The 26,135-nt window shown below is 42.6% G+C and overlaps 1 protein-coding gene across 9 annotated transcripts in view; it reads right to left on the bottom strand.

Annotated features, from left to right (window-relative positions):
- Nucleotides 1-26,135, bottom strand: part of DENND2B (DENN domain containing 2B) — a 171,434-nt gene that overhangs the window by 91,870 nt on the left and 53,429 nt on the right. The window contains exon 2 of one of the 9 annotated variants that reach the window (XM_086340162.1): nt 24,328-24,470. The exons of 7 other annotated variants lie outside the window; for them this stretch is intronic. In XM_086340162.1, the coding sequence (XP_086196288.1) occupies nt 24,328-24,398 (71 nt within the window). In that variant the 5' untranslated portion in view covers nt 24,399-24,470. Of the gene's footprint in view, nt 1-3,476; nt 4,447-24,327; nt 24,471-26,135 lie in introns of those variants that run through there. One more of the 9 variants, XM_086340170.1, reaches the window with a different exon arrangement.

Genomic DNA, 26,135 nt, shown 5'->3' with positions numbered 1-26,135 from the left:
ACAGAACACAGCCAGCCCAACTCCCTAAAACTGAAAACACCTAGGTGGAATTCTTGGTACTCAAGGATCCTGCCTCCACAACAGGACAAACTTCAATGGGTCAGGAGCTGGGTCTACTGTTCTTCTGGGCCAGGTCAAGCTAAGTCTGATTCTTCACTCGAGAGCAGGAAAAGGGGGATGAAATTTTAAATACAATCTCTGGTTTGCCATGACAACAGTCTCTCCTCTCTCCATTCACACTTACAATCATTCCTACATTCAACTAATATATACTGAAGACTAACCACGTGTTAACTAATGTACTTAGTGCTGGCTGGGACACCAAAATCCATCAAGCATGGGGCCATCCACAAAGAGCTGACATTCCAGTAAGATGGATACAAAAGACACATAAATACAACAAATGGCAGGAAGACCACTTTAAGTGCCAGTGGAGACATAAAGGCTGCGGAAATGTAGAGGGGGCTCGTTTCCAGTGAAAGAAGCCGAAAGGGTTCATAGAGAAGGCTGCCCTTGCACTGGTCCTGGAAGATCAAACAGCAAAAGGATAGAGGGGCGACCCTGGGCAGATGGGACTATATAAGCAAAGTCTTAGAGGCAGCAAAGTAGAAGACATACAAAGGAAAATAAGATGTTCAGTCTGATGGGAACTTATCGGCAAGTATACCAGGGAGGAGAGCTGGAAAGAGGGAAATCCCAGATCTTAGAGGCCTTTGAGAACCAAATTAAGGGTATTTTCTCTGGGAAATCAAGGAACTATTCTGAGAAAGGAATAATGGGTCAGGAACTGCTTCTGAATGATGAAGCCACATGCAGAAATCTAGGGGCTATACATCTGCTGCAACATGGATGGATCTAGAGTTTTGAGTTATTTCTTTAATTTTGCTGTTCAAAGCTGTGTTGGGGTTTCCCCTGTGGCTCAGTGTATTTAAAACGGATAACCAAGAAGGACCTACTGAATAGCATAAGAAGCTCTGCTCAATGTTATGTAACAAACTAAATGGGAAAATGTACAACTAATCACTTTGCTATAAACCTGAAACTATCACAATATTGCTAATCCATTATACTCCAATATAAAATAAAATGTTAAAAAAAAAAGAAAGAAATCAAGAGGCTATAGCAGAAGTCTGTTTTTGTAGTCCACCAGGACTGAAGGCTGTAGTGAGGATAAGAGGGAGGAGGCTCAGGTAATCAATTACATGCCTGGAATTCTTGTCTTTGAGGTTCAGGCTGACAGAACAATAAGCGGGCAGTCCTAAGGGTGGGGCAAGGGCCAGAGGGAGCCCCGAAAGAGCTGTAAGTATTCAGGGGCTTGGGGAGGAACAGGAATTTCAGAGTTTAGGATCCTGAAAGTGGAATAGCTCCAAGTGATGAGGCCAGGGCTATGAGCACCTTAAGAGGAATGAAAATACAGTCTTTAGAGTTGAAAAGACTGAGGGACTCTGAGGCCAGAGCACTGAAGGATTCTCAGCATGAAGTCCCAAGTCCTATTATAGCAGACAGGAGACCTGTGAAGAAGGTTGTAAGCAACTAATGTGGAAGGCAAGAGGCAGTCAGCGCCAAGGAGGAGGACAGGAGATATGTGTGAAGGGAGAGACTGACTTCCAGTGGAAAAGGTTGCCAGGCAGGGCTGGAAGCAAGGTCAGGGAGTAGACAGTGAAAGTCAGTGGAGGAGAGGAAGCTGCTTCATTAGAGAGGGTCACAAAGGAAGTGACATCTTCAGGGAAAAGCCAGGTTTCAAGTGGGAAGGCTCAAAGAAAAGGTAGAAAACAAGAGGCAATACCACTTTTTGCCTATCAGATCAGGCAATCAAATGATAAAAGTAATCCCAGAGTCAGGCAGAGGGTGGCGAACGGGAGCACTCTCAGAACCTGGTGGAGGTACTGGAAACCAGCACAACCTTTCTGGAGGACAATTTAGGATTACATAAACTCTGATAAATATACGCTCACAATGATACCCTACATAAAGTTAAAAGACAAGCCATAGCCAGGAAGAAATTACTGAAAAGCATACAAAAGACTAAAAATGAGAACACATTAACTTCGAAAATCAATAGGAAAAAGGTAAATAACCCAACTGAAAAACAGGTATTAAAGATATGAATAGACAATTCAAAGGAAAGGAAACCTAAATAACCAATAAAATATGGAACAATGCTCAATCTCTCTGAAGTCAGGAAAATGCATATTAAAGCAATGTGATATTATCTCATATTAATTAAACTGGAAAATACTGAGAAGTACAGAATCTCCAAGTGTTAGCAAAAATTTAGGGAAATGAAAATCTGTATACATTGCTGGAAATGCATACAATCACTATCGACAGCAATCTGGTACAACCTAACAACGCTGAAGAATCACATGCCCACTACAGGTGGCTGGTATACATAAACTCTTGTGCATTCTTTGTATAAGGCTGCTCATCACAGCCTTGTTTGTAACACACAAAAAATGGAAAGACTTTACTCATCTCTCACTATCATGCAATGACACATCATATACCAATTAAACAATCATTTTATACATGCATACTTTTCAAAAACAATAGTAAATGAAATAAACCAGGCTGCCAAAGGCTGCATGCTGGAATGGTGTCATGTGTATAAAATGTTAAAACACGCCATACTATACATTAATTATGAACATATATATACATATAAAGGATAAGATGCACATGGGAATGAGGCATATCAATTTCTGAGAGAAAAGGACTGGGGAAAGCTTAATCGTATCTGTCATATTAAAATTTTTTAAATAAGAGACCTGAAGCAAATATGATAAAATGTTAAATCTATTAAATTTGGGTGATGGGTGCACACAGGTTTTTATTATATCAACTTTTTTCTTTTGCTTAAAATATACTTAAAATTTTAAAGATGTTATTAAATAGTTCATGTACATTATATACTATTTGATATAGCAATTCCATTTCTAGAAATTTATCCTGAAATTATACAAACAGGGATAGATATTTAGACATTTACTACCACATAGCTTTTTTAAAAATAATTCTACTTATTTATGTCTTATTTTTGGCTGTGCTGGGTCTTCACTGCTACGCGGGCTCTTCTCTAGTTGCAGTACATGGGCTCCTCATTGTGGTGGCTTCTGCTGTTGTAGAGCACAGGCTCTAGGGCGCTCAGGCTTCGGTAGCTGCGGCACGTGGGCTCAAATAGTTGCAGTTCCCAGGCTCTAGAGCACAGGCTCAGGAGTTGGGGTGCACAGTCTCAGTTGCTCCAAGACGTGTGGGATCATCCCGAACCAGGGACTGACCCATGCCTCCTGCAAATTCTTTACCACTGAGCCCCAGGGGAAGCCCCAGCGTAGCTTTGAACAGCAAAATAAAAGAAATAACCCCAAAGTCCACTGTCAGGAGATTAAATAAATACTGATTCATCCATACAATGGAATTCTCTATGGAGCATTAAACATTACAAAGTAGCTCTATCTATGTCCCTGGAAGATACCCACGTGATATTATTAGTCGAGTGTTAGTTGCTCAGTTGTGTCCGACTCTTTGCGATCCCCTGCCAGGCTCCTCTGTCCATGAGATTCTCCAGGCAAGAATACTGGAGTGGCATGCCATTTCTTTCTCCAATTATTAGTCAAAGAAGGAAGCAAATAACAATGCTATGTTTATATTTTGAAAAAGTGTATCTAGAACATGTAAGAAAAAAGATCCAAAAGGATATATACCAAAAAATTAAATTATGCTATCTCTGGTAAAGGGATGATATGTGATTTTTACTTTCTTCCTAATATTTTTTGTTATGTAAAATATTCTGCAATGAACATGCATTTCTTTTATTATTTTAAAAAATCAATAAAGTTAATTAGTTTTGCACAAAAGAATAGAAAAAGGAAGAAGGAGTTGGGTCTGTCAATAGAAGGGGGATTTTACCTGGAATAATTCAAGAGGCTAGGAGAAAAAGAAGGAGATATTGAAGACAGAAGTGTAACAAAAGCTCTACAAAAGTGAACGTGTTGAGAGAGCAGGCCTCAGATGTTTTCATCCAGGGTAAGAATCTTTAGTAAGAAGAGGAAGAAGGTAAGAGGGAGGTGGGCAGCTGGGGATAGCTCTTTGTAACCAAAGGGCAGAGAGTATGTGTCACAGAAAACTAACAGTTCCCAAATTCTACACAAAATGTTGATAATTATTCATTCTCTATTTCACAGTTTCTGAATCTGGTATGGAGACTAGCTTCTTTTGGTGTAGCTCGATTAATGGAAAGAAGATTCTTGGTTAAGCTTCCTGGGTATAAAGTCCATCATAAGAACAGATCCCCAGGGACTTGCCTGATGATCCAGTGGCTAAGACTCTGCACTCCTAATGCAGGGGGCCTGGGTTCAATTCCTGGTCAGAGAACTAGATCCCACATACAACAACCAAGACACAGCACAGCTAAATAAATAATTAAAAAAAAAAAAAAAAAAGAACAGATCCCTGAAGAGTGGAGTTTTCAGCCCAAACTATCTTTCCTTTATTCAACTCACCCACACTCCCACCCCTCATACCCCCTCAGCTTTAAGGACATACCCAGTCATGACTGAATTATCTGTGATGAGGAGGCTGACTGAGGCAACAAAAGCAATGGCCTCACAGTGGCCTGACCTTGGTCTTGTCTGCACAACCAGGAATTCTATTTCTCTAAAATTAGTGAGAAAGGCAAGGAAGCCTCAAGGAACAGAATGAGAAAAGCGGGCTGGTGGGCAAGGTGGGTAATCACAAGCCAGGCTTGCATATAGGCAAACATGAACCATCTACACCCTAAACCAACCAAAAAGGGACTGGCCACAGAGCACCTACGAACCGACACAGATGTTCTCTTGCTATGTGTATCTTCCTTCTGGGTGCTGTTAAGAAAGCATGGCATGGCAAGGTACAACCTCTGAGACTCCAGGAGTATATGGTGAAACAAAGCCACTCTTTGCGCTGGCACACGCTGTGGGTTTCATTCAAGGAGTCAGCTGCCTGCATTTCCACAGCAGTCAAGCTTTCCACCCAGTCCCCAAATCCTGAATTTGGGCTATGCCAATGAAAAACCATCATCAGCATGTCTTTCCATTAAGAACTGACTGTATACAACTACAATGAGGTACCAACTCACACCGATCAGAATGGCTATCATTTAAAAGTCTACAAATTAAAATGCTGGAAAGGATGTGGAGGAAAGGAAATCCTCCTATACAATTGGTGAGAATGTAAATTAGTGCAGCCACTATGGAGAACAGTATAGAGGTTCCTTAAAAAACTAAAAATAGAGTTGCCATATGATCCAGCAATCCCACTCCTGGGCATATATTCAGAGAAAACTATAATTCAAAAAGATACACGCATCCCAATGTTCACAGCAGCACTATACACAATAGGTAAGAAGGACTGATGCTGAGGCTGAAGCTCCAATGCTCTGGCCACCTGATGCGAAGAGCTGACTCATTTGAAAAGACCCTGATGCAGGGAAAGATTGAAGGCGAGAGGAGAAGGGGACGACAGAGGATAAGACGGTTGGATGACATCACTGACTCAATGGACATGAGTTTGAGTGAACTCCAGGAGTTGGTGATGGACAGGGAGGCCTGATGTGCTGCAATCCATGGGGTCGCAAAGAATTGGACACAACTGAGCGACTGAACTGAACTGAAGACACAGAAACAACCTAAGGGTCCATCAACAGACAAATGGATAAAGAAGATGTGGCATATACATGTATATATAGTGGAATATTACTCAGTCATAAAAAACAATGAAATAATGCCATTTGTTGCAATATGGATGGATCTAGAGATGATCATACTAAGTGAAGTAAGTCAGACAGAGAAAGACAAATACCATATGGTATCACTGACATGTGGAATCTAAAATACAGCACAAACCAACACACCTACAAAACAGAACAAACTCACAGATATACAGAGAACAGGCTTGTGTTTGCCAAGGAGCATGAGAGGCTGGGGAGGGAAGGATCAGGCGTTGGGACCAGCAGAGGCAAACTACTATACACAGGAGGGATACACAACAAGGTTCTACTGTGCAGCACAGGGAACTACATTCAACATCCTATAATAAACCATAAGGAAGAGAACACAAAAAAGACGACATAATACATGAAGTCTCAATCACTCTGAACCACTTTTCAGTAGGTATATACTCACTTTTCTGTACCCCAGAAACTAACACAACATTGTAAATCAATTGTACTTCAATAAAAATAAATATATAAATAAATAATTGATGGTGATCACAGCTGTTTTTCCTGGTTTCTAGGATCACCGCTGCAAAGAGGAAAAGATACACAAGGATAAAAGAACACACACGCAAAATCTTCTGTGGTTCAATTTCCCCTCTTTCTACCTCTAACCAACAAGGATGACACAGAGCAAGGGGTACTTCCTGCATGCGGAAGGCAGTCACCTGTCTGCCCTGGTGGTGTTTTTCAGCTTCTGCAAAAGTCACCCACTCCCAGCTAGAATCTCTCCCTGGTCATGATAACCCCATGATTTGTTGTGATGTGAGCTTCATTCCGCAACTTCCCAGGACTATCTAAAAATGATGACAGTCATTTCCAGGTCAGCAATAGTCACAGAGATAAAGCAAAGGACAATCCCCTATCTAGCATTTATGACTCAGGAGATGAGGAAGAGAAGGGAAAAAGACAATGGGCTTGTTCACCTGATCTCTCAAGACTTTGAGTCAGCCTCTCATTTGTAAATAGAGGAAAAGCCCAAGACCTGGTACTTCAGAGGGAATTAAACATTTGGTCAGTCCCATTCCCTCCCAGGGCTATTATAAAAGTCAAAGGAAATAATATCTTAATACAGGCAAGAGTGTAAGTTGTATGGCTCTGTCTTATAGGAAGTCAACTCTTGCATCTGTTTTCCAAACACCACACATCTGCTTCCATTTGGAAGTAAGTCAAGAATATAGAAGTCAGGGGCTTGAATTGATTCCTGTCCAACTCTTAGAAACTCTTAAAAAGTGATATTTAAAGACCATCTAAGGAGGTGTGATGAACAGCCACACCCCTGGGTATTTTAAGCTCCATGTTTCTATCAAATCATTGGAAAGCTATATACATACACAATTAGCTCAGCTCCTTACAGGGTGGTTTTCACTGAGCTGCAATCTCATGTAACCCATTTGTATTTTATCAGCAGTCACTATATGAGAATTATTGGAAACTGAAATCACATAAGTATTTGTTATACAAACAGTAAAAAAAAAAAATTGCCTATGGTTGTAAAAACAAGGAAAAAAAAAAAAAACATACCTCTCAATTTAAAAATGGTAAGGATCATTATCTTTTGTATCATTCAGCATCTCCAACAAATACATCCACATACAAAATTTCTCTATAAATTAAAAAAAACATTTCACTAAAATGTAAGACTTTGTCTGCCTCTTACTTTATGGTAAGATGTCAAAAGGTCAGTTTCCCAGACTGCCAAAGAACGAAGAGTCAAACTGCAAGGCCATTCATAGCAACGATCTTAATTAACAAGATTAGGACCTTCAAGATTAGGATGCTCTTCTTTTCTTTGATGTTGATGATCTGTTTCCACGTTACAGAAACCTCCCTTCATCCATCATCCACTGTGTGCCAAGCACCATCCCCAAGTGTTAACTATGTTCATTAATTTAAGGTGCAAAAACAACCCTAGGAGGTAAATGTTATCAATTCTGTTTTACCAACAAGAAAACTACAGCCCAGGGTCATACGGCTAGTCAAAGGAAAACCCAGAATTCAAACTAGGTCTAACTAAAGTTCCTGTTTCTCCCACTATCTCATGAAAAGTACAGTCAAGTGCTGTTTTTATTATGTCTTCTGTAGCTAGCCACCTCAATTCCTCTTGTGAAAGACAGAATATAAAACCAATGAAAGAGAGTACATAAAAATATTTTATATGCTGTAAGTTATTATTTAAATGTAAATAACTATCCTTATCCTCCAGGAGATGTAGAAAGCCAGGCTGACATCTCTGCTGATATGTGCGCACACACGCACACACACGCACACCAGTAGTCAGCAGGAAGTGAACTCCAAGAACACTCCAACAGGAAAACTTTTCTTTCAACATTAAAACTCATTAAGCCAAGGAAGCACGTGGTCCAATTACTCCCTTAAACATAGGTGTTTGGCAAGATAGTGAGAAGTCATCCCACTTTTAGCCTCCCCTGGGGACACACTCGGCTTGTTTTGGAATTAAGGAGATGCTGGTATTAAGTCAGCTAGGCCTTCTTTCAGAGAAGGAAATGGCAACCCACTCCAGTGTTCTTGCCTGGAGAATCCCAGGGACGGGGGAGCCTGGTGGGCTGCCGTCTCTGGGGTCACACAGAGTCAGACATGACTGAAGTGACTTAGCAGCAGCAGCAGCAGCAGGCCTTCTTTTCTTCCATTTCCTCCCAAACTTCTCTCCTGTGATGACCTTCCTAAAAGCACAATTTCAAGATACATTATCTTTGCCAGGAGGAATCATGGTGTTGAGTTTTCATTTCTGACTCCTCCGCAAATCCATGACTCTTTTTTATTTTTAAGCCTTTATTGAATTTGTTACAATACTGCTTCTTTTTTATGTTTTGGATTTTTGGCCACAAGGCTCCCCAACCAGGGACCAAACCCACACCCCTGCAAGGAAGGCGAAATGTTAACCACTGTACTGCCAGGGAGGTCCCCACAAGTCCATGACTTTAGCTCAAAGTTCTTCAAAACTCTTGAAACTCACAATTCGGTTCTTTCCTATAACCTTGATGGCCATGACCTAGGGGAGATAAATGTGCTCTCCCTGGTATATCAGAGACAAAGTTCAGAATAGCCAAGGACAGAAAAAAGGACCCTCCACCTCTAGTCCTCAGGCATGAATGGCTTTCTAGAAGTTTAAGAAACTGGTGGTCACCAGCAGCAAGAAAACACATCCCCTCTACCTGCTCCCACCCAAATTCTATAAACAAAATGTAACAGACGGCATCACCGACACACTGGACATGAGTTTGAGCAAGCTCTGGGAGTTGGTGATGGACAGGGAAGTCTGGCGTGCTGCAGTCCATGGGGTCGCAAAGAGTCAGACACGACTGAGCAAGTGCACTGAACTGAAAGCATGCAACACAAATCTTCACAAAGACTAGCTAAGTAAGACTCAATCAAAAGGCACCAAGGGCTACTTCACAAAGGGATCTGTTAGGGATAAACCAGAGCAGGGACTCAGTGGACAACTGCCCTAATATCAGCACTGCTTTGGTGATCAAGAGTGTCTCCTCTGGAGGGCTCCTGCTTCAACCGCCACCCACATATCATAATTCTTTTCCTGTTCGTTATTAATTCCCCACCCCATTGGTTTCCTTCCACCTCAACCAGTGGACAGCAATGTCTACTAGAGCAGCAGGCCCCAAGCTCTTTGTCAAGAGGGATGGAGGACGGTTCAGGCAGTAATGCGAGCGATGGGGAACAGCAGATGAAGCTTTGCTCGCTGGCCAGCCACTCACCACCAGCAGTACAGCCCGGTTCCTAACAGGCTGTGGACTGGTACCAGTCCGCAGCCCTGAGGACTGGGGACCCCTGTACTAGATCACACAAACTTAAACACTGTTTAAAATGAGGTTTTGCCTTCTGCTAACTGTGCCTCCAATCTGCTCTATAGACTGCTGTTCAGCTAACAACTATCCCATAACCTCCAACTCTTCATAGATCTATGCACCATCTCCTGCCCTAACAAAGACCAGGCTCTCCCTAACAGCACTTTCTTCACCCTGGCAACATCAATACTGATGTGGATGGAGCCACTCAAAACCCCTGTCTCATGACCAACCCCCTGACTTTGATTTTACTTTCGTTACCCATCCCTAGGGACAAACCTCAGACCTTGGCATCGTGAGACAACGCATCTCAATCTTGTCCTCCAAAATCCTACTCCCTGACCACAGTTCCCCTTCCTGCCTATCTCTGAGTCTTCCTACTATTCAGCAACTGCTCTTTGACCTTGGTCAGGTCTTTCTTCCCTTGAGCCCTTCTCCTGTTTCCGAATTTACCTTCTGTCCTTCCAGGCAAGAATCCATGATCCATCACACCCTCAAACTCTGGCCCCAGTGAGAGAGGGACCCACCACAGATACAAAATCCACAGATGCTCAAGTCTCTCATGTGGCCGATGTAGTACTTACATATAACCTATACATACCCTCCCATGTACTTTAAATCATCTCTAGATTACTTACAATACCCCAGTACTATGTTAATGATGTGTAAATAATTGTAAATACAATGTGAATGCTATGTAAACAGTTGCCTGTGTGTGGCAAATTCAAGTTTTGCTTTTTGAAACTTTCTAGAATTTTTCTCCTAATATTTTCCATCTGTGGTTGAATGAATCCATGGATGCAGAACCCATGAATACAAAGGACCGAGTTTAAAGCCTAATTCTGGATCAATTCAATCATCGGTATTCCTTGATCTTTTGTGAAGGCAACTAAAAACTGCTGGCCAGAAATCAATACAGCTAAACATGTCTGAAAGGTCTCTTGAGACAGGTATGTTCTGAAGTGTTTATGGATGAAACGGTATAATCCTTGGAATTCACTTGCAAAAATCCACAGGCGAAAAAAGAAGGGTAGTGGACAACGACAGAGGAAAAACAAGTTAGCCCAAGTGCTGATAACAGTTGAAGATGGATGATGGATACATGGGTGTTTGTCTTCTGTTTTCTCCACTTTTGGTATGTTTGACATTTTCTATAATAAAAGTTCCAAAAATAAAACCACTTAAGTTGAAGATTGATGGGGAGTAGTGCCAAAGGTCACCCACAGATTATCCGCTAGTTATAAAATAAAAGCTATAATTTTACAATGGAGAAATTTGGCTGCCCCTACCTTAAGCGGTGACCAAATTTAGAATCAATAATAGTGAGGAAACCAGAAGTTATATGCCTCTGATTTGCTTCATCATTTATAGTTTTTTCCCCAAAAACGCTTACCCTAAATCTAACCAAACCTCTATATCTAATTTACAGTTTACAGAAAATACAGGGGAAAGAGGAACAAATCCATAAAGTGGCAAGAAAATTCATGTTAAAAATACTTAAGAAAAAGGAATACCTAAAACTGGACTCATTTCCCACTCTACCTCTAATAAAAACACTTCCCCCTCCTGTACTTTTTTCCACAATGCCACCCATTTCTACACGTCATCCTTGACTTTACATTCTCCTTCTTACTCTAGTTCAATCTATCACCAAGTCCTCCAGATTCCATCTCCTTAATGTCTTATATTCACCTCCTCTATTCCCCCACCATTCTCTGACTCAGATTTTACTACTGATTGTTTGACTTACTGCAATAATTTTCCAAAAACCATCTCCCTGCTCCCAACTTTACTTTCTTCAAATCTCCTCTCTATGATTCAGCCCAAGTGACCTTGCTAAAATGCAAATTTAGCAGCTATATTGCTCCAGTGCTCAAATTCTTTTAGCAGCTCCACTGTTCACAGCAATGCTTCCCAAAATGTGGTAAGGAACTACATGGCAGGAACTCAACATCATATTACGCAGAAGTAAATGGCATGAAATCACAAGGTGATCGAGTCATTCACTCTGTAAGTCTTTCAGAGCTCACTAGATTAAGAAGCAAGTCTCCACTTGCTTCTTTAACAGCAAGCAGGGTTGGGGGGTGGGGGGAGGGAGAGGAGACATTCACAGCCAGCAGTATCTGGCAAAATTTTTTCAACGTTGTTTTTTGCTTCCATATATTTACTTTAAAACTTATCTGCTGTGTATGGCAAGTTATATTGATTTTCCACTTTACAAAAGTGAGATAACTTTTCCTCTTAAATTTAAGTTTGAAAGTTAGCTGACTTAAATATGTAAATAATAGTTTGGAGAGGTCATGATAATACTGTGAAGATGGTAAGCAATGAATTAAATCTGGGGAAAACTGCCCTATAGCATAAAATTCAAATTAATCTGTATGATTGTGGTGACTTCAGAAGAAGCTAACCAGTTGTTTTCTATTTCTCTCCTTGAACCAGAAGGGCCTCAATAACTACCTCAAGGAACAGAATGGGCCCATGTGAAGGTACTGATCTTCCAAGGCTAGCTTGGATGGGGCCAGTGACCCCTACCAGTCTCTCAAGACACTGGCTTCCCAGTCCTGAGCCACCGTGCTGGAGGGACCACAGAGAGCAGGAATGGAAATGGGGTGGTAGGAGCCAGAGAGCTGAGTGGCCCCAGCTGTTAATTTTCCCCTCTCAGACACCACACATAGGAGTGACTGAGTCTTCTGAATAAGTCCAGCCCAACCACCTTCTGAAAAAAAATTACATGAGAAGACCCCAAGCAAGACCCTTAAAAACATAAGAGAGAATAATAAAATTATTGCTTAAACATTCACAATGTTTTGGGGTGATCTGGTGCACAGAGGTAGGTCTAGCCTTCCAAGAGCTATTCCCCGAGGCCTATCTCCATAGTCTCATCTTTTCCTTTCAGTACTTTATGTCTCTGTAGTTTCATCTTCTCCTTTCAGTACGTTAACTATATCCAGCCATTCCCTTCTGGCCTGCAGAGTTTCTGCGGAAAGATCAGCTGTTGATCATATGGGGTTTCCTTTGTATATTACTTGTTGCTTTTCTCTTGCTGCTTTTAATATTCTTTGTGTTCAGTCTTTGCTAGTCTGAGTAGTATGTGTCTTGGCATGTTTCTCCTTAGGTTTATCCTGTATGGGACTCTCTGCACTTCTTGGACTTGATTGACTATTTCCCTTCCCATGTTGGGAAAGTTTTCGACTATAATCACCTCAAAATTTTTCTCAATTCCTTTTTCTCTTCTTCTTCTGGGACCCCTAAAACTCAAATGTTGGTGTGTTTAATATTGTCCCAGAGGTCTCTAAGACTATCCTTAATTCTTTTCCCTTTATTCTGCTCTTCAGCAGTTATTTCCACCATTCTATCTTCTAGCTCACTTATCCATTCTTTGGCCCTATAGCCTCATCTTAACGCTGCTCACTCTCCCTACTGTGTACAGAAAAATGACCAATTAGTAGTTTTGGCACATAGACTCTGCATATACTGCTTCACTCTTCTGTCTTTGCACATGCTAACCCTTTACCTGGAATGCCCCTCCTTGACTTGGCCAGTTAAATAATAACTATTCATAGTGTCAAAAAGCAACAAACTTTAAAAAAAAAAAGTATATTCATACTTCAAAATGTGAAGCTTTGTGAAACTTTACCTGTATATTCCTCACTGTCTTCCCACCAGTGACTGAATTAATCCTTTCTTCCCAGAGCCACTTGGCTGGTGGCGTAAATCTCACTGTAGTATTCGGACCTTGTGTATGTCTTATGTGGTAAACTATTAAGTTTCTTAGGGGTAGGGAGTGTATGTCTGTGTGCAGCTGGTCCTGCAGGGCTAAGGAGTGTTTGCTGGTCTGAAGTAGTTTATCCTTCTGCTTCCTTATTAGTCTACTTCACTAAAAACATTTCCATCTAAGCTTCTGGCTGACAAGAGCAGAGGTGATGCCGGCTCAATGCTGCTCTCGCTGTCTTGCACTCTAACTTCCCTTCCCAGGATTTTCCTTTGAATAAGGCTTTCTTTCCTGGGTTCACGACCCTGAGGAGCAGCAAGCCTAAACTGCTAAAAGCTGACTTTTAAAACACAATTGGGGGGAACTACTAGTTGAATATCTGGGACATAAGTTTACTGAGGAATAAACATTATTCCTCTTCCTTCTTTCACTTCAAAACTCTTCCTTAATCTGTCTTCTAAGCAGTCAAGTTTCTTCACACTACTTCTTATCGCTTCCCTCCAGCAGTCGCATGGTTCCTGGGTCTCAACATCCCTTCTGACTTTGGCCCTGAATCTCCTCAGCGCCAACCTGCACTTCTTTAACAGGCAATTGCCTCCCGGCCCCCACGTGAGCCAGGCTAAGCTCATCACACCAGCTATAATTTGAGAGACAGGCTTTCACATCATACCACCCTGGTCTATAATGTCAAATTCAATTGCATGTAAGATTCACTGTCAAGTTTTCAGAAGTGGGGTGAGGCAATTATTTCAAAACATAATGAAAAGGAATCTGGATATTTTATATAAGGATAATAGAAAACAAACAGACAGGATTGAGAATCAGAAGTGCTTCGTTGCTTAGTCATATCAGACTCTTTGTGACCTTATGGACTATAGCCCACCAGGCTCCTCTAGTCCATGGGGATTCTCCAGGCAAGAATACTGGCGTGGGTTGACATACCCTCCTCCAGGGGATCTTCCCAACCCAGGGATCAAACCCATGTCTCCCGCACTGCAGGTGGATTCTTTACCATCTGAGTCACCAGGGAATCAGAAGACCTGGGTACAAGTTATTGATCTGAGTCTCCCACTAAAGGCTTTTCTTTTGGTAAACTGAATCAGAAATGTTCCTCTATAAATGGTGCAGAAAAACGTTTTCAATGGCTATGGTACATAATAAATAAGAAATACAAGATTTGAATATAGGTAGCCCCACTCACTAAACACACTAAAGTGAACAGAAGTCTACAAAAATAATAGGAAAAATTTTATTTTAGGTTTTTTATTATACTACAAACTTAATTACAATCTAAATGTAAAAGCTGGAACCATAAAAACACTAGGAAAAAAATAAATTATGTTTATAATTTTAATGAGTGAAGAAAAATTTTCAAAGCATGACACAAAATTCAACTCAAAAGCCATGAAGGGGGGAAAAAAGTCATGAAGGAAAAGATCATACATTGACCTACACAAAAATTTAAAACATGTGAAAGACAAATTAGCACAAAGTCAAAAATTAAAATAAAACAAACTGAGAGTGAAAAATATCAGCAATACATACGGCAAGTAGTTCTAATGTAATATGTATGTAAAAGTTCTTACAAATCTATAAGGAAAAAATAATGACCAAACACAAAAGTGAACCAAGTATTTGAAAAGAAAATTTACATAAGAATAAGTACCACTGCCAGTGAGCATAAAAGGTGTTCAATTTCACTAAAAATTAAAGAAACCCTAAATAAAGCAACAATAAGAAATCTTTTTTCACCTATCAAATTGGCAAAGATTGAAATACTCTACAACACCCACTTGGCAAAGGCATGGTGGAAACAGGCATCATGATATACTTTTTTTTTTTTTCATGATATACTTTTGATGAGAACTAAACTGACACAACTTGTCTGGAAAGCAGTTTGGCAATACTTATTAACAGTATAAACGAGCATAACCTTTGATCAGTGAATCTTCCCTTCCAGGAATTTTGCTTAGGGTAATACAAATACTAGCCCACCGGGGCAAAGTCAGCTATATTCAGCTGTTTATTGCAGCACTGTTTATAATAGGAAAAACTGGAAATAACTCAAATGTCCATCAACAGAGGTTTGGTTAAATAAATTATGATACATCCACCTGAAGAAACACAGCACTGCTATTAAAATTAATGTACAGACATGGAAAAAAATAGCCTAGGTAAATTATCAAGAGAGGAAATTTCAACCATTTTTATTGGGTTAAAATATATGTAACATTTGCCATTTTAAGCATTTTTGAAGTTTAAAATTCAGTGGTATTAATTAAACCACAGCATTGTGCAACCATCACCACTATTTCCAAAACTCTTTCAAAACTCTCTCAAACAGAAACACTGTAACCACTAAGCAACACCTCCCAATTCTCCACCTCCAATCTGCTTTTGGTCTCTATTAATTTGCCTATTATAGGTATTTTATATATACTCTTTCAAAACTCTCTCAAACAGAAACGCTGTAACCACTAAGCAACACCTCCCAATTCTCCACCTCCAATCTGCTTTTGGTCTCTATTAATTTGCCTATTATAGGTATTTTATATATACAGACTCATACAATATCTGTCCTATTATATCTTGATTTATTTCACCTAGCACGGTGTTTCAGAGAAGGCAATGGCACCCCACTCCAGTACTCTTGCCTGGGAAATCCCATGGACGGAGGAGCCTGGTAGGCTGCAGTCCATGGGGTCGCTAAGAGTGGGACACGACTGAGCGACTTCACTTTCACTTTCATGCATTGGAGAAGGAAATGGCAACTCACTCCAGTGTTCTTGCCTGGAGAATCCCAGGGACAGAGGAGCCTGGTGGGCTGCCGTCTATGGGGTCGCACAGAGTTGGACACCACTGATGTGACTTGGCAGCAGCAGCAGCAGCACAGTGTTTTACAGGTTCATCCATGTTGTAGCATGTATCAGAATTCCACGCCTCTCATGGCTGATTAATATTCCACTGTATGGATATACCACATTTTGTTCATTCATTAATGTGTGGATGAACACAGTTGTTTCCACCTTTGAGGCAGTGAATAATGCTGATACAAACACTGGCATAAAGTACCTGAGTTTCTGTTTTCACTTCTGTTGGGTTTATAACTGGGAGGAATTGCTAGGTCATTAGGCAAGTTTTTGCTTTTTGAGGAACCAAAAGAATTCAGTCCCTTGACAACTACACCATTTACATTCTCACCAGTAATATATAAGGGTTCTAACTTTCTCCACACTGTCATCAATGCTTTTTATTTTTATTACAGTATCATCGTTTTTTGAAAGATGAAATAAGTGTATATGCAAATGTAGAAAAAAATCCATTGTTACTCAACTGTTAACAATGATTATATTTTTTGGTGCATGGGTTTAAAGGATGGGTTCCTATTCAGATTTATATCTTTTTCTGTTTTGTAAAAGTTTTTAGAATAAATATATTACTTTTGCTACCAAAAAAAGGAGGGGGAAACAAACAAATCTTACACAAAAATTAGGCTGAGAGAGACTTTCGTGCATGCTTGCTAATCTGAAATGTTAACACTTCACAGTTCTTGTCTTGTATAGACAGCAATGCCCTGAATCAGCAGCAGTGGAGATCTGAGTCCAGTCCTAGCTCGGCCACCTCGGGCGCTCAGTTTTCTCACTTCTACCCTATTGCACCTGGGACTGGATCAGAGTTCCCGATCAGTATGCCAAGGACGGGTTACAGCTCAGCAGACCTCTTCAACCCTCAGGGCAGCACCAGGGCTCAGGGCTACCAGCAGCCTTCTTCCTCTATCCCAGAGCGTCTTACAAAATTCATCATCTTCCATGTCTATAGCGATATGACAAAGGTTGGGCAGAGGAAAATCAGGTAACCTTTAAACATCCCTTCCCACACCGAAACAGAATCCTGGAATAACGAGGCAAGCTAAACAAAGAAGAGTCCTGGGAAAATCGAAGAGTCACTGACCATGCAAGAGAGATGAAGATCCTCCCTCCAGGGGAGAGGCAAGCACAGACAAGGAATCAAGGGGAACAGAACTCCACAGAAGAGAAGGCAGCTCGTGTTTATTTACTAAGTCGAGTGTCTCACCTAGAGCTGCAGGCCCTTGAAGAGATAGCAAGGGGCAATGCCTGAAACCATGAGGCTCTGGGAGAAGCATTCTGAAGTCACCTGCCTGGGCAGCAAACAAGCAGAAAACCTGACCTCTGTAGGAAGAGGCACAGAGGCCTGGCTGAGTGAAAGCCACGTGAAATCCTCCTGTCCAGGTGTTCTCAGCCTATCAGGTGCCAACTGTGGACTTTGCCCTTGAAATTCAACTCCTGGGCTAAAGAGATAATCTCCCAGGCATGTCCTGTGTAAACTTGGCTAATCAACAGAACACAGGCAGTGCAGAGCCTGCCTGCAGTCCCTGAAAACAGTCCTGCCAGCCAGCAGGCTGTGCTGAAGGGCAGGGGAGACTTTACCCTGGCATAAAGGTCACCTGCCCGAAAAGGGCATTCTCCAAAAATCAGTCAACAGTTGTTTACAGGCGAGCACACAGCTGGAAACCTCATGTGGAGGTGACAGGGATATTGCAAGAAGAATCCTAGAGACTGGGGACAGGAACCTTGACCAGGCTTTGCTGATGTTATGGGGTTAGCGACCCAGGAGACTGTAAAGTATAGACATGAAATTCCAAGTAAATGAAGGAAGTGGAAGTGTGGAAGTGTTAGCCGTTCAGTCATGTCTGACTCTTTGCGACCCCCATGGACTGCAGCCCACTAGGCTCCTCTGTCCATGGTATTCTCCAGGCACTTATATTGGAATGGGTAGCCAATTTATTTCTTCAGGGCATCTTCCTGATCCAAGCCTCGAACCCAGGTCGTCTGAGCCACCAGGGAAGCCCAAGTTTAGAAAGGAAGGCACACCTATTTAGATCTGGCCCTCTCACCGACATCAGACTCTCAGCTGCTGAACCTGGGAAGCAATGCCTCCCAGGCAGTGGTGGCAGCAGCAATTTAGAAACATGTTAAAAATGCAAATTCTCAGGCCCCACTTCAGACCTACTGAACTGGAAACAAGCTTCCTTGGTGAGTTTGGGAGCAGCTCAAGTCTGAAAACCACTGCTAAAGGCCCTAGAGAACTCTGTCATCTGGAGGTCAGACCCTCCCTCCCTACCATCCAGACTTCCCTTATAGTCTCCTTTAAATGAGTTTTGAGGGACCAAAATATTACCTCTCTGTGCTGTGCTCAGTCATGTCTGACTCTTTGCAGCCCATGGACTGCAGCCCATCAGGCTCTCTAGTTACACCCAATAAGACAGACATGTTTCTTCCCCCTCTAATTCTATCTTCCATGTGGTCTCATAGGTTTCTTTGCATGCCTGTGTGCATCCATGCATGCTAAGTCACTTCAGTCGCGTCCAACTCTTTGCGACCCTATGGACTGTAGCCCACTGGTCTCCTCTATCCATGAGATTCTCCAAGCAAGAATACTGGAGTGGGTTGCCATGCCCTCCTCCAGGGGATCTTCCCAACCCAGGGATCAAACCCGCATCTCTTACATCTCCTGTATTAGCAGCCGGGTTCTTTACCACTTTATTCTTTTTTACCAACTAATTCCAGGTATGTTCCTTTCCTGCTTTCAGAAGAACAATTTCCAGAGGGTTCAAGCACTTCAAGTTCTGACCTCAACCAAGCTCTTCTCTGTCATCCACTAGATCATCTGTGTGTCCCAGCTCATGGTGGTGACCATCTAGTGCAGACTCAGTGAAGAGGTCCTGGAGAGGAAAGCACCCTCTCAAGGAGTCTTTCCTAATCACAGAGCTTTTCCTTCAGAAGCCAAATAGTCTAAAACAGACAGTGGTAGGGCAAGCAGAAAAGTAGAGTCCCATTACTTACCAAAGAAATTCCTCTGTGTGTCAGGAATCTATGTTAAACCTGAAATTCAATCTCACCTTCTCTGCCCTTCACAGACCATTCCATCTAGCCGGCGGACCAAGGCTGAACACAGATCTCATGAACACCAAGGACTGGAAGTTTATCAACACCCTGTACATTTTCATTTCAGAACCCTCACCCCTGACTTACAGAATCCAAACAGGATCAGTCCCACAAAAAAGAAGTATCTATCAACAGAAACTAGCCAATGTTCCATTTCCAGGGAGTGAAAGTTATGGCCTAATAAATTTCTTTCCTCAAACATTGCCAACAAACTTGAAGACTCCAAAAGAGACCTGTGGACTAAAAAATCAGAATTTACTTACAAATGCTAATTTACTGACATATTACTTAAATCTTCCAAAAACAAATTCCATCTTCTTATCGCAAAATGAGAGGGAATCATAATATAACATTTAATTAACTACTTGTCTCCACAAGTAGTTAATGAGTTTAATGAGAAAGATGATCACTCCTCCTACCCAGATAAAGAGAGGTGATTCAGACTATCTGTTTCCAAGTCTTGCCACACACCCTTACCCTGCCCAATTTTTGATATGGACTGGTATTCTCAACATTCAACCAGATACACCTTTCAGAAAAAGATGAAACCCACAAATATCCAAAATCTTATCCTAATTTCCAGTGGATAGAAAGGAGAACAGGATGGGAAACAACACAGAACAATTCAGGGGGAAAATGCTCATTAACTGTTTTAGATAAGAGGACATAGAAAGAACACATCCTTTGGAATGGTACAGACTTAGATCTGGATTTTAAGCAAGTTCGCCAGTCTACGTTCCTCAACTGGAGACACCAGAGCATCAACAAATTCACTCACAGTCGTCTTGAGAATTTGCTAAAATGATGCAAGTGAAAATGCCTAGTAAAACACAATACGTAGAAGAAAGTAAGCATGCATTCTGCTAATGATGCACCACAAATCTAAAATCTACAGGGATCTTTAAAACATATTGCTTGATCCCAAGGACTATGCAGAATTGAGTTGCATTTATTCAACTTCCTTTAGTTAATTAGCTATGTGCCAACCCCCACTCCAGAGCCCTTCTCTTTCCCCTTGTTTTTTTTTTTCTTGATTCTTTTCAAATTCAATCTTCCTCTCAGTCAATCATCCCTCTCAAATTTTGACAACTTAGCCCTAGTTGTGCCACAGACCTAGAATATGGACACCTCATACTAGTTTTCCAAGCTCCTTACCATGGCCAAAAGGCTGCACTTGAACTAGCCTCCACCATCTTCTACTTCCAATCTACTTGCCCCCTGAATTCTAACAATGACGACTTTCCTTCTGTTCTCTCAACAAGCCGACCTCTTTTCTACCCCCAAAGACTTTGCTCTGCTGTTCTCTCTTCCAGGAAGGTGAAAGAAAGTGAAGTCGCTCAGTCGTTGTAGCCCACCAGGCTCCTCCGTCTACGGGATTCTCCAGGCAAGAATACTGGAGTGGGTTGCCATTTCCTTCTCCAGGCGATCTTTCCGACCCAGGGGTGGAACCCGGGTCTCCCAAATTGCAGGCAGACACTTTAACCTCTGAGCCACCAGGGATGTCCAGGAAGGTACCTTCCCCAAATCTGCACATTCACAGCTTTTTCTTGTCCTTGAAGCTTCAATGTCATCTTCTCCGAGAGGCCTTCTCGAACTTCTTTTTTGAAAATAGTTCTCAAGTTCCTGTGCCTCTCTTTTACATCACCATTATTTCCTTCATAGCTCATATCACTATCTTTATCTTATTTGTGATTTGTTTGCTTATTTACTGCCTGCCCCTACCCCTGCTCTACTTAAAGCTCCACCACACAAGGACTTTGATGTGTCAGTAGTTATCCCTACGTTTGCAGCATAGACAGGGGCTTCCCTGGTGGCTCAGAGGTTAAAGCATCTGCCTGCAATGCGGGAGACCCGGGTTCGATCCCTGGGTTTGATACCTAGGTTGGGAAGATCCCCTGGAGAAGGAAATGGCAACCCACTCCAGTGTTCTTGCCTGGAGAATCCCATGAACGGAGGAGCCTGGTAGACTACAGTCCACGGGGTCGCAAAGAGTCTAACACAACTGAGCAACTTCACTTTCACTTTTCACTTTCTGCAGCATAGAGAATGGTGCCTAGAACGGGATGAAAGTGAAAGTGAAAGTCACTCAGTGGCCTCTGACTCTTTGCGATCCCATGGAATAGTCCATGGAAATCTCCAGGAGCCGGGTGCTGCTCAAGCCATCTCAAAAACAGCAATTTATCTGGCATTTCCCTATTTTCCAACCCAGGTATCAAGCTCAGGTCTCTGACATTGCAGGAGAATTCTTTACCAGCTGAGCCACAAGGGAAGCCCAAGAATACTGGAGTGGGTAGCCTATCCCTTCTCCAGCAGATCTTCCCAACCCAGGAATCGAACTGGGGTCTCCTGCATTGCAGGTGGATTCTTTACCAACTGAGCTATCAGGGAAGCCCAAGAAACGAAGAACAGGATGGACACTTAATAAAGACATATTGAATGAATGAATGAATAAATAACATTTCTAAACAAGAGAGGCAGATTTGGACACCCTTCCTGCCCTCCATGGGATCTCAGGGAAAGACTGCAAATTAAAAAGAGAAAAGGCTGAGGAGAAATAAACTCTAAGGGAACACAAACAGATAAAGCCATCCCAGCTCCCCCACTGACATTAACTGCTATGGCTGGCCAGGACGATGTCACAGGTATTGCAATCTTCACAGCTTGCCTTCTCCCTCCACTAACTTTTCTTATCATGGTAGAATGCACACAACTCCACGGTCTTATCCTTTAGTTTCTACAGCTTCCCAGGGCTCAACTTTTTCTAGCAGAGCTATGTAGACATCTGACCTTGGGTATTTTTCAGGTGAAAAGGAGTCTGGGTAGCATTGCATATAAAACCCACCTGGGTTTACCAAACAGATGTGGGTTTCAAGAAGAAACTTGTCTATTTGTATTTAATGAGGTCTAAATACAACACAATTTTCTAGCTGTGCCTCACTGTTTTCTTTTTAACTTGGCCCCTGCCACTTCCCTTTGGGCACTTACTCAGCGTTAAGAGAACCCACAGTCCTTCTTACCACTAGCACCCTCACAGCCGGCTCTCCCAGCACATCTGAGCAGTGACCCTACCCTGAGTAGCAGTGATGATCCACCCAAAGAGCCCGGACCCAGAGAGGACAGTGCTGCTCAAGCCATCCCAAAAACAGCAATTTATCTGGCATTTCCATTTATGTCTGAAGCCAAAGTGGTGAATAAATCTGGAGGTGAGAGAGGAACAAAGAAAATAAACTTCAGGGCTCTCTTTCTGGATTCCAAAGTCTCATTTCTCTGAGTGAGTCAAGTCACAGACTGCAAACCAAGGCCACTGCCATTGCCAAGTTCAACTCAGCTATCCCAGGTATTTTCCTTTCGCATTCAAACACCACACTTCTTGAGAGTTGCCAGGGTCAGTCAGGTTCTTTCACTTCCTTTCCCTATTTGCATCCATTTGCCAAGAGACAAAGTCTAGGCACACATGCATCTGACTTTCTTATTCTCAGATCTCTACATATGAGTACGAAACCTCACGTGTGGTTTCTACACCCTCTGGTCTTCACTTCTTTTAATCACTCCTTCAGAACACAAGGGAGGTCAAAAATTGCCAATAAACTAAAAGAGGTAGGGAAGTCTGGCACAAAATCTGCACCAAGAAAACTTACCTCCGGTAAGGAGAGTCGGGCATAGTGTAGGCAGCTGAAAATACTATCAAGACTGAGCTTCCCCTGAGTGTATATAGGGAGCTACTGCAGAGTTTGAGTTCCTGCCTCTGGGAGCCTACAGAAGTAAGACTGCGGAAGAAATAAGATGTTTGACCCTAATCCGCAGTTTGGTCTTCTGAAGCAAAAGGAACCTTAAATTATAAACAGCCTCACTCAAAGGGAAAATTTGTGAAGCACCTACTCCCAGGAACTCCCCATTCTGCCCCAGGCCAGCCTGGGTTCAGCAGGCCCATAAATTGGCACTGTTGATGTGACCTTCCCAGACTGTTTCAACAAGAGATAACAACAAAGCTGAGAGCTTTGGTAGCACTCAAAGGAGATTTGAGGGACTTAAAACATGCTGCTAAATTTGGCAGCAAAAGTTCCCATTTCTTGCCGTTGAAAAAGGCAATCTCTTTATAATTACACTTGTAGATAAGATGCACCAAGCTACTGCAACTACTCATTCTTGTGAGGAACAGGTTAGAACCTCCTGGACCCAACCCACCGCTCCTCTGAGACTGGTCTCAGAGTCCAGTGCAGGAACAAGTGTCACCTTGGGGCTGGGGAGGCAACCTGTCTCCTGGAAGACAAAGTGCCAAGAGCCTCTCCTACAACTCAGTGTCTCAACCGCAACCACCTGCCTGGGGATATTCACCACTCACAAGCTCTCTCTGCCCCTGATTTACATTCTCCCTCAGCCCACTTCCCATCTTACTCTTTCACCCAGGGCTCTGCTACAGAACACGCATGACTCATCAGAGAGGGTCCTTTCAACCTAGATGCTCCTTTGTTTAGCCAGATTCCCCCTCTAGCTTACATATTTCTTTACAAAAGCAAGGTAAAGGAGCTATGACCCATGCACTGATACCAGCGCATGTGCTAAGTCACCTCCATCGTGTCTGATTCTTTGCAGCCCTATGGACTACTTTGTCCATAGGATTCTCCAGGCAAGAATACTGGAGTGGGTTGCCATGCCCTCCTTCTGGGGATCTTCCTGACCCAGGGATCAAACCCACGTCTCTTAAGCCTCCTGCATTGGCAGGCGGGTTCTTTACCACTACCGCCACCTGGGAAGTCCATGCACTGATAGGGGACACGTGTCACTGCCCTGCTGATACTAGATATCTGTCCAAGACATAGAGGAAGTGGGTAGCACCTCACATTTCTCAGCAGAACAAACCAGAGAGACTAGGCACTCAGAATCAAACTCTGCTTGACTTATGAGAGAATAATAAATATAACAGTCATTGCTCACACTGCATGAAGTGCTAGATACGAGGTGCTATTCTCAGCACTTGACATTTAGACCTCACCATGACCCTATGAAAATAGTACTACTACCACATCCATTCTACAGACGAGGGACTGGGCCCTAGGAGGCTGGGTGCCTTACCCACGGTGACCGAGCTGGGATGCAGCAGAGCCTGAATGTGAACCACAACAGCCTGACCTGGCTCTGGACATCACTCTTTCATTGGAGGGCTCTTCCCCTAACACACAGGTTTGTCGCTGAGCACAAGCGGCTCACTCCAGGATCTACAGGAGAGAGGATCCATCAGAAAACACTTGCCAGTTTTCTCCACTGACAGAGGGAAACAGCGTGGACAGAATTTATTCACAGAGCTGGTCTAAGTCTTTGCAGCACAGGAGAACCCCAAACATCTAATGACCAAAATTGTTCCAGAGGCACTAAGTGAAACCACCACCTCTATTTCTTACTGACCTGGGAGACCTTCTAGCTGACTGACAGCTAGAGCCTCTTCGCAAGTTGTTGCAACCAAGCCCTGTGCAGCTGAGAACACGTTCCCAGTCTCCAAGTTAAAAGAACCAAGTCGGAATGTTTCCCAGAATCCAGCTGATGGGGTTTTTTTAAAAAGTTAACTCAAATATGTTTTAAAGCATAAACTACATATGTAGGTCAATTTGAGGAAATAAAATATATCAACTACTATACTCAGTTTCATAAGACTTTAGGGAATCTCCAGTTGGAAAGATAAGATGCATTTCAAGTGTCAAGTCAGAATGTCAACGAAAACACCCAATCCCAATCCCCCCTTGCTAGAAGAAGTTTCGAAGCCTAGGACTAACACTCAGATCTGCTTACTACGAGGCCAGGGCTCTTTCTTCTGCAGCATGCAGCCAGAGACGCTCCTAGGAGGGAGAGATCTCCAATAACAGCAGCAGTTAGCACTTACTGAGAGCATGTGTGTGCCAGAAACTAAGTGCTTTATACAAATTAACTCCTGCAACAGATCGTTGGGATGGGTAATATTACTCCCAATTCACGGATGAAGACACTAAGGTTTTACAGAGGTTAACTGCAGGGGTCCACAGGTAGGAAGAGGAAGTGCCAGACTGTGAACCTCCAGAGGCAGCCTCAAAGCCCGTGTTCTAAGCTGAGTTTTGAAGGACACAGAGAATTCACGGAAGAGAGGTGAGCAGTGCCAGGGTAGCCAGTGTCCAGAGCACTGGAGGCAGCAGATAGGACAGGGCCTCCAGGGCTGGGTTAAAGAGGACCTCAAGGTCCCACCTGGGCTGGCCTATAGGAGAGGGGCAGGCAAAAAAGCAGTTCTAGACTCCTCTGGCTGTGAAGGTAAGCCTCCTTCAGAAGGATAAAGCTGAGCCTGTGAAGCTGGGTCAAGAGGATCACTTCAGCAACTCTCCTGAGGTCTTGACGGAAAGAGGAAGAAAATGCAAAGTCTACACTCCTTCTAAAAAAAAGGAGGATCTGATTTGACTTTCCTAACACAGTAACCCCAACCTGATTAAGAGATGCCAGCCACAGTCTCTTCAAAGTGCTGCTCTAAACTGATGATAATAATGGAAAGCGTTGAACATTTACTGTGGGCCAGGCGCTGGGCTGAGAGCTTTACATGCATCATTTCATTCAATCTTCACCACAACGCTAACCAGCTAAGAACTATCATTACAGGAAGTCCCCTATGTACAAACCTTCAAGGTGCAAACTTTCGAAGATGGGAATGTGCGTTCACATGTCCAGTCATATAAGTTTGTTCACGTGTCTGGTGTTCACTGTCACATGTGTGCATCCTTTACAAGTGGTTATACTTCTGTATACTTTACAGTACTGTGTAGAGTACAGTTCAGTTCAGTCGCTGAGTCTTGTCCAACTCTTTGCGACCCCATGAATCGCAGCATGCCAGGCCTCCCTGTCCATCACCAACTCCCGGAGTTCACTGA

The sequence above is a fragment of the Bos grunniens genome, chromosome 15 (genome assembly GCF_055505025.1).
Source record: "Bos grunniens cultivar Pamir isolate PY7600 chromosome 15, Bosgru_T2T1.0, whole genome shotgun sequence".
NCBI lineage: Eukaryota > Metazoa > Chordata > Mammalia > Artiodactyla > Bovidae > Bos > Bos grunniens.
The sequence above is the reverse complement of the archived record's forward strand: the minus strand, read 5'-3'. Positions and strand labels throughout refer to the sequence as shown.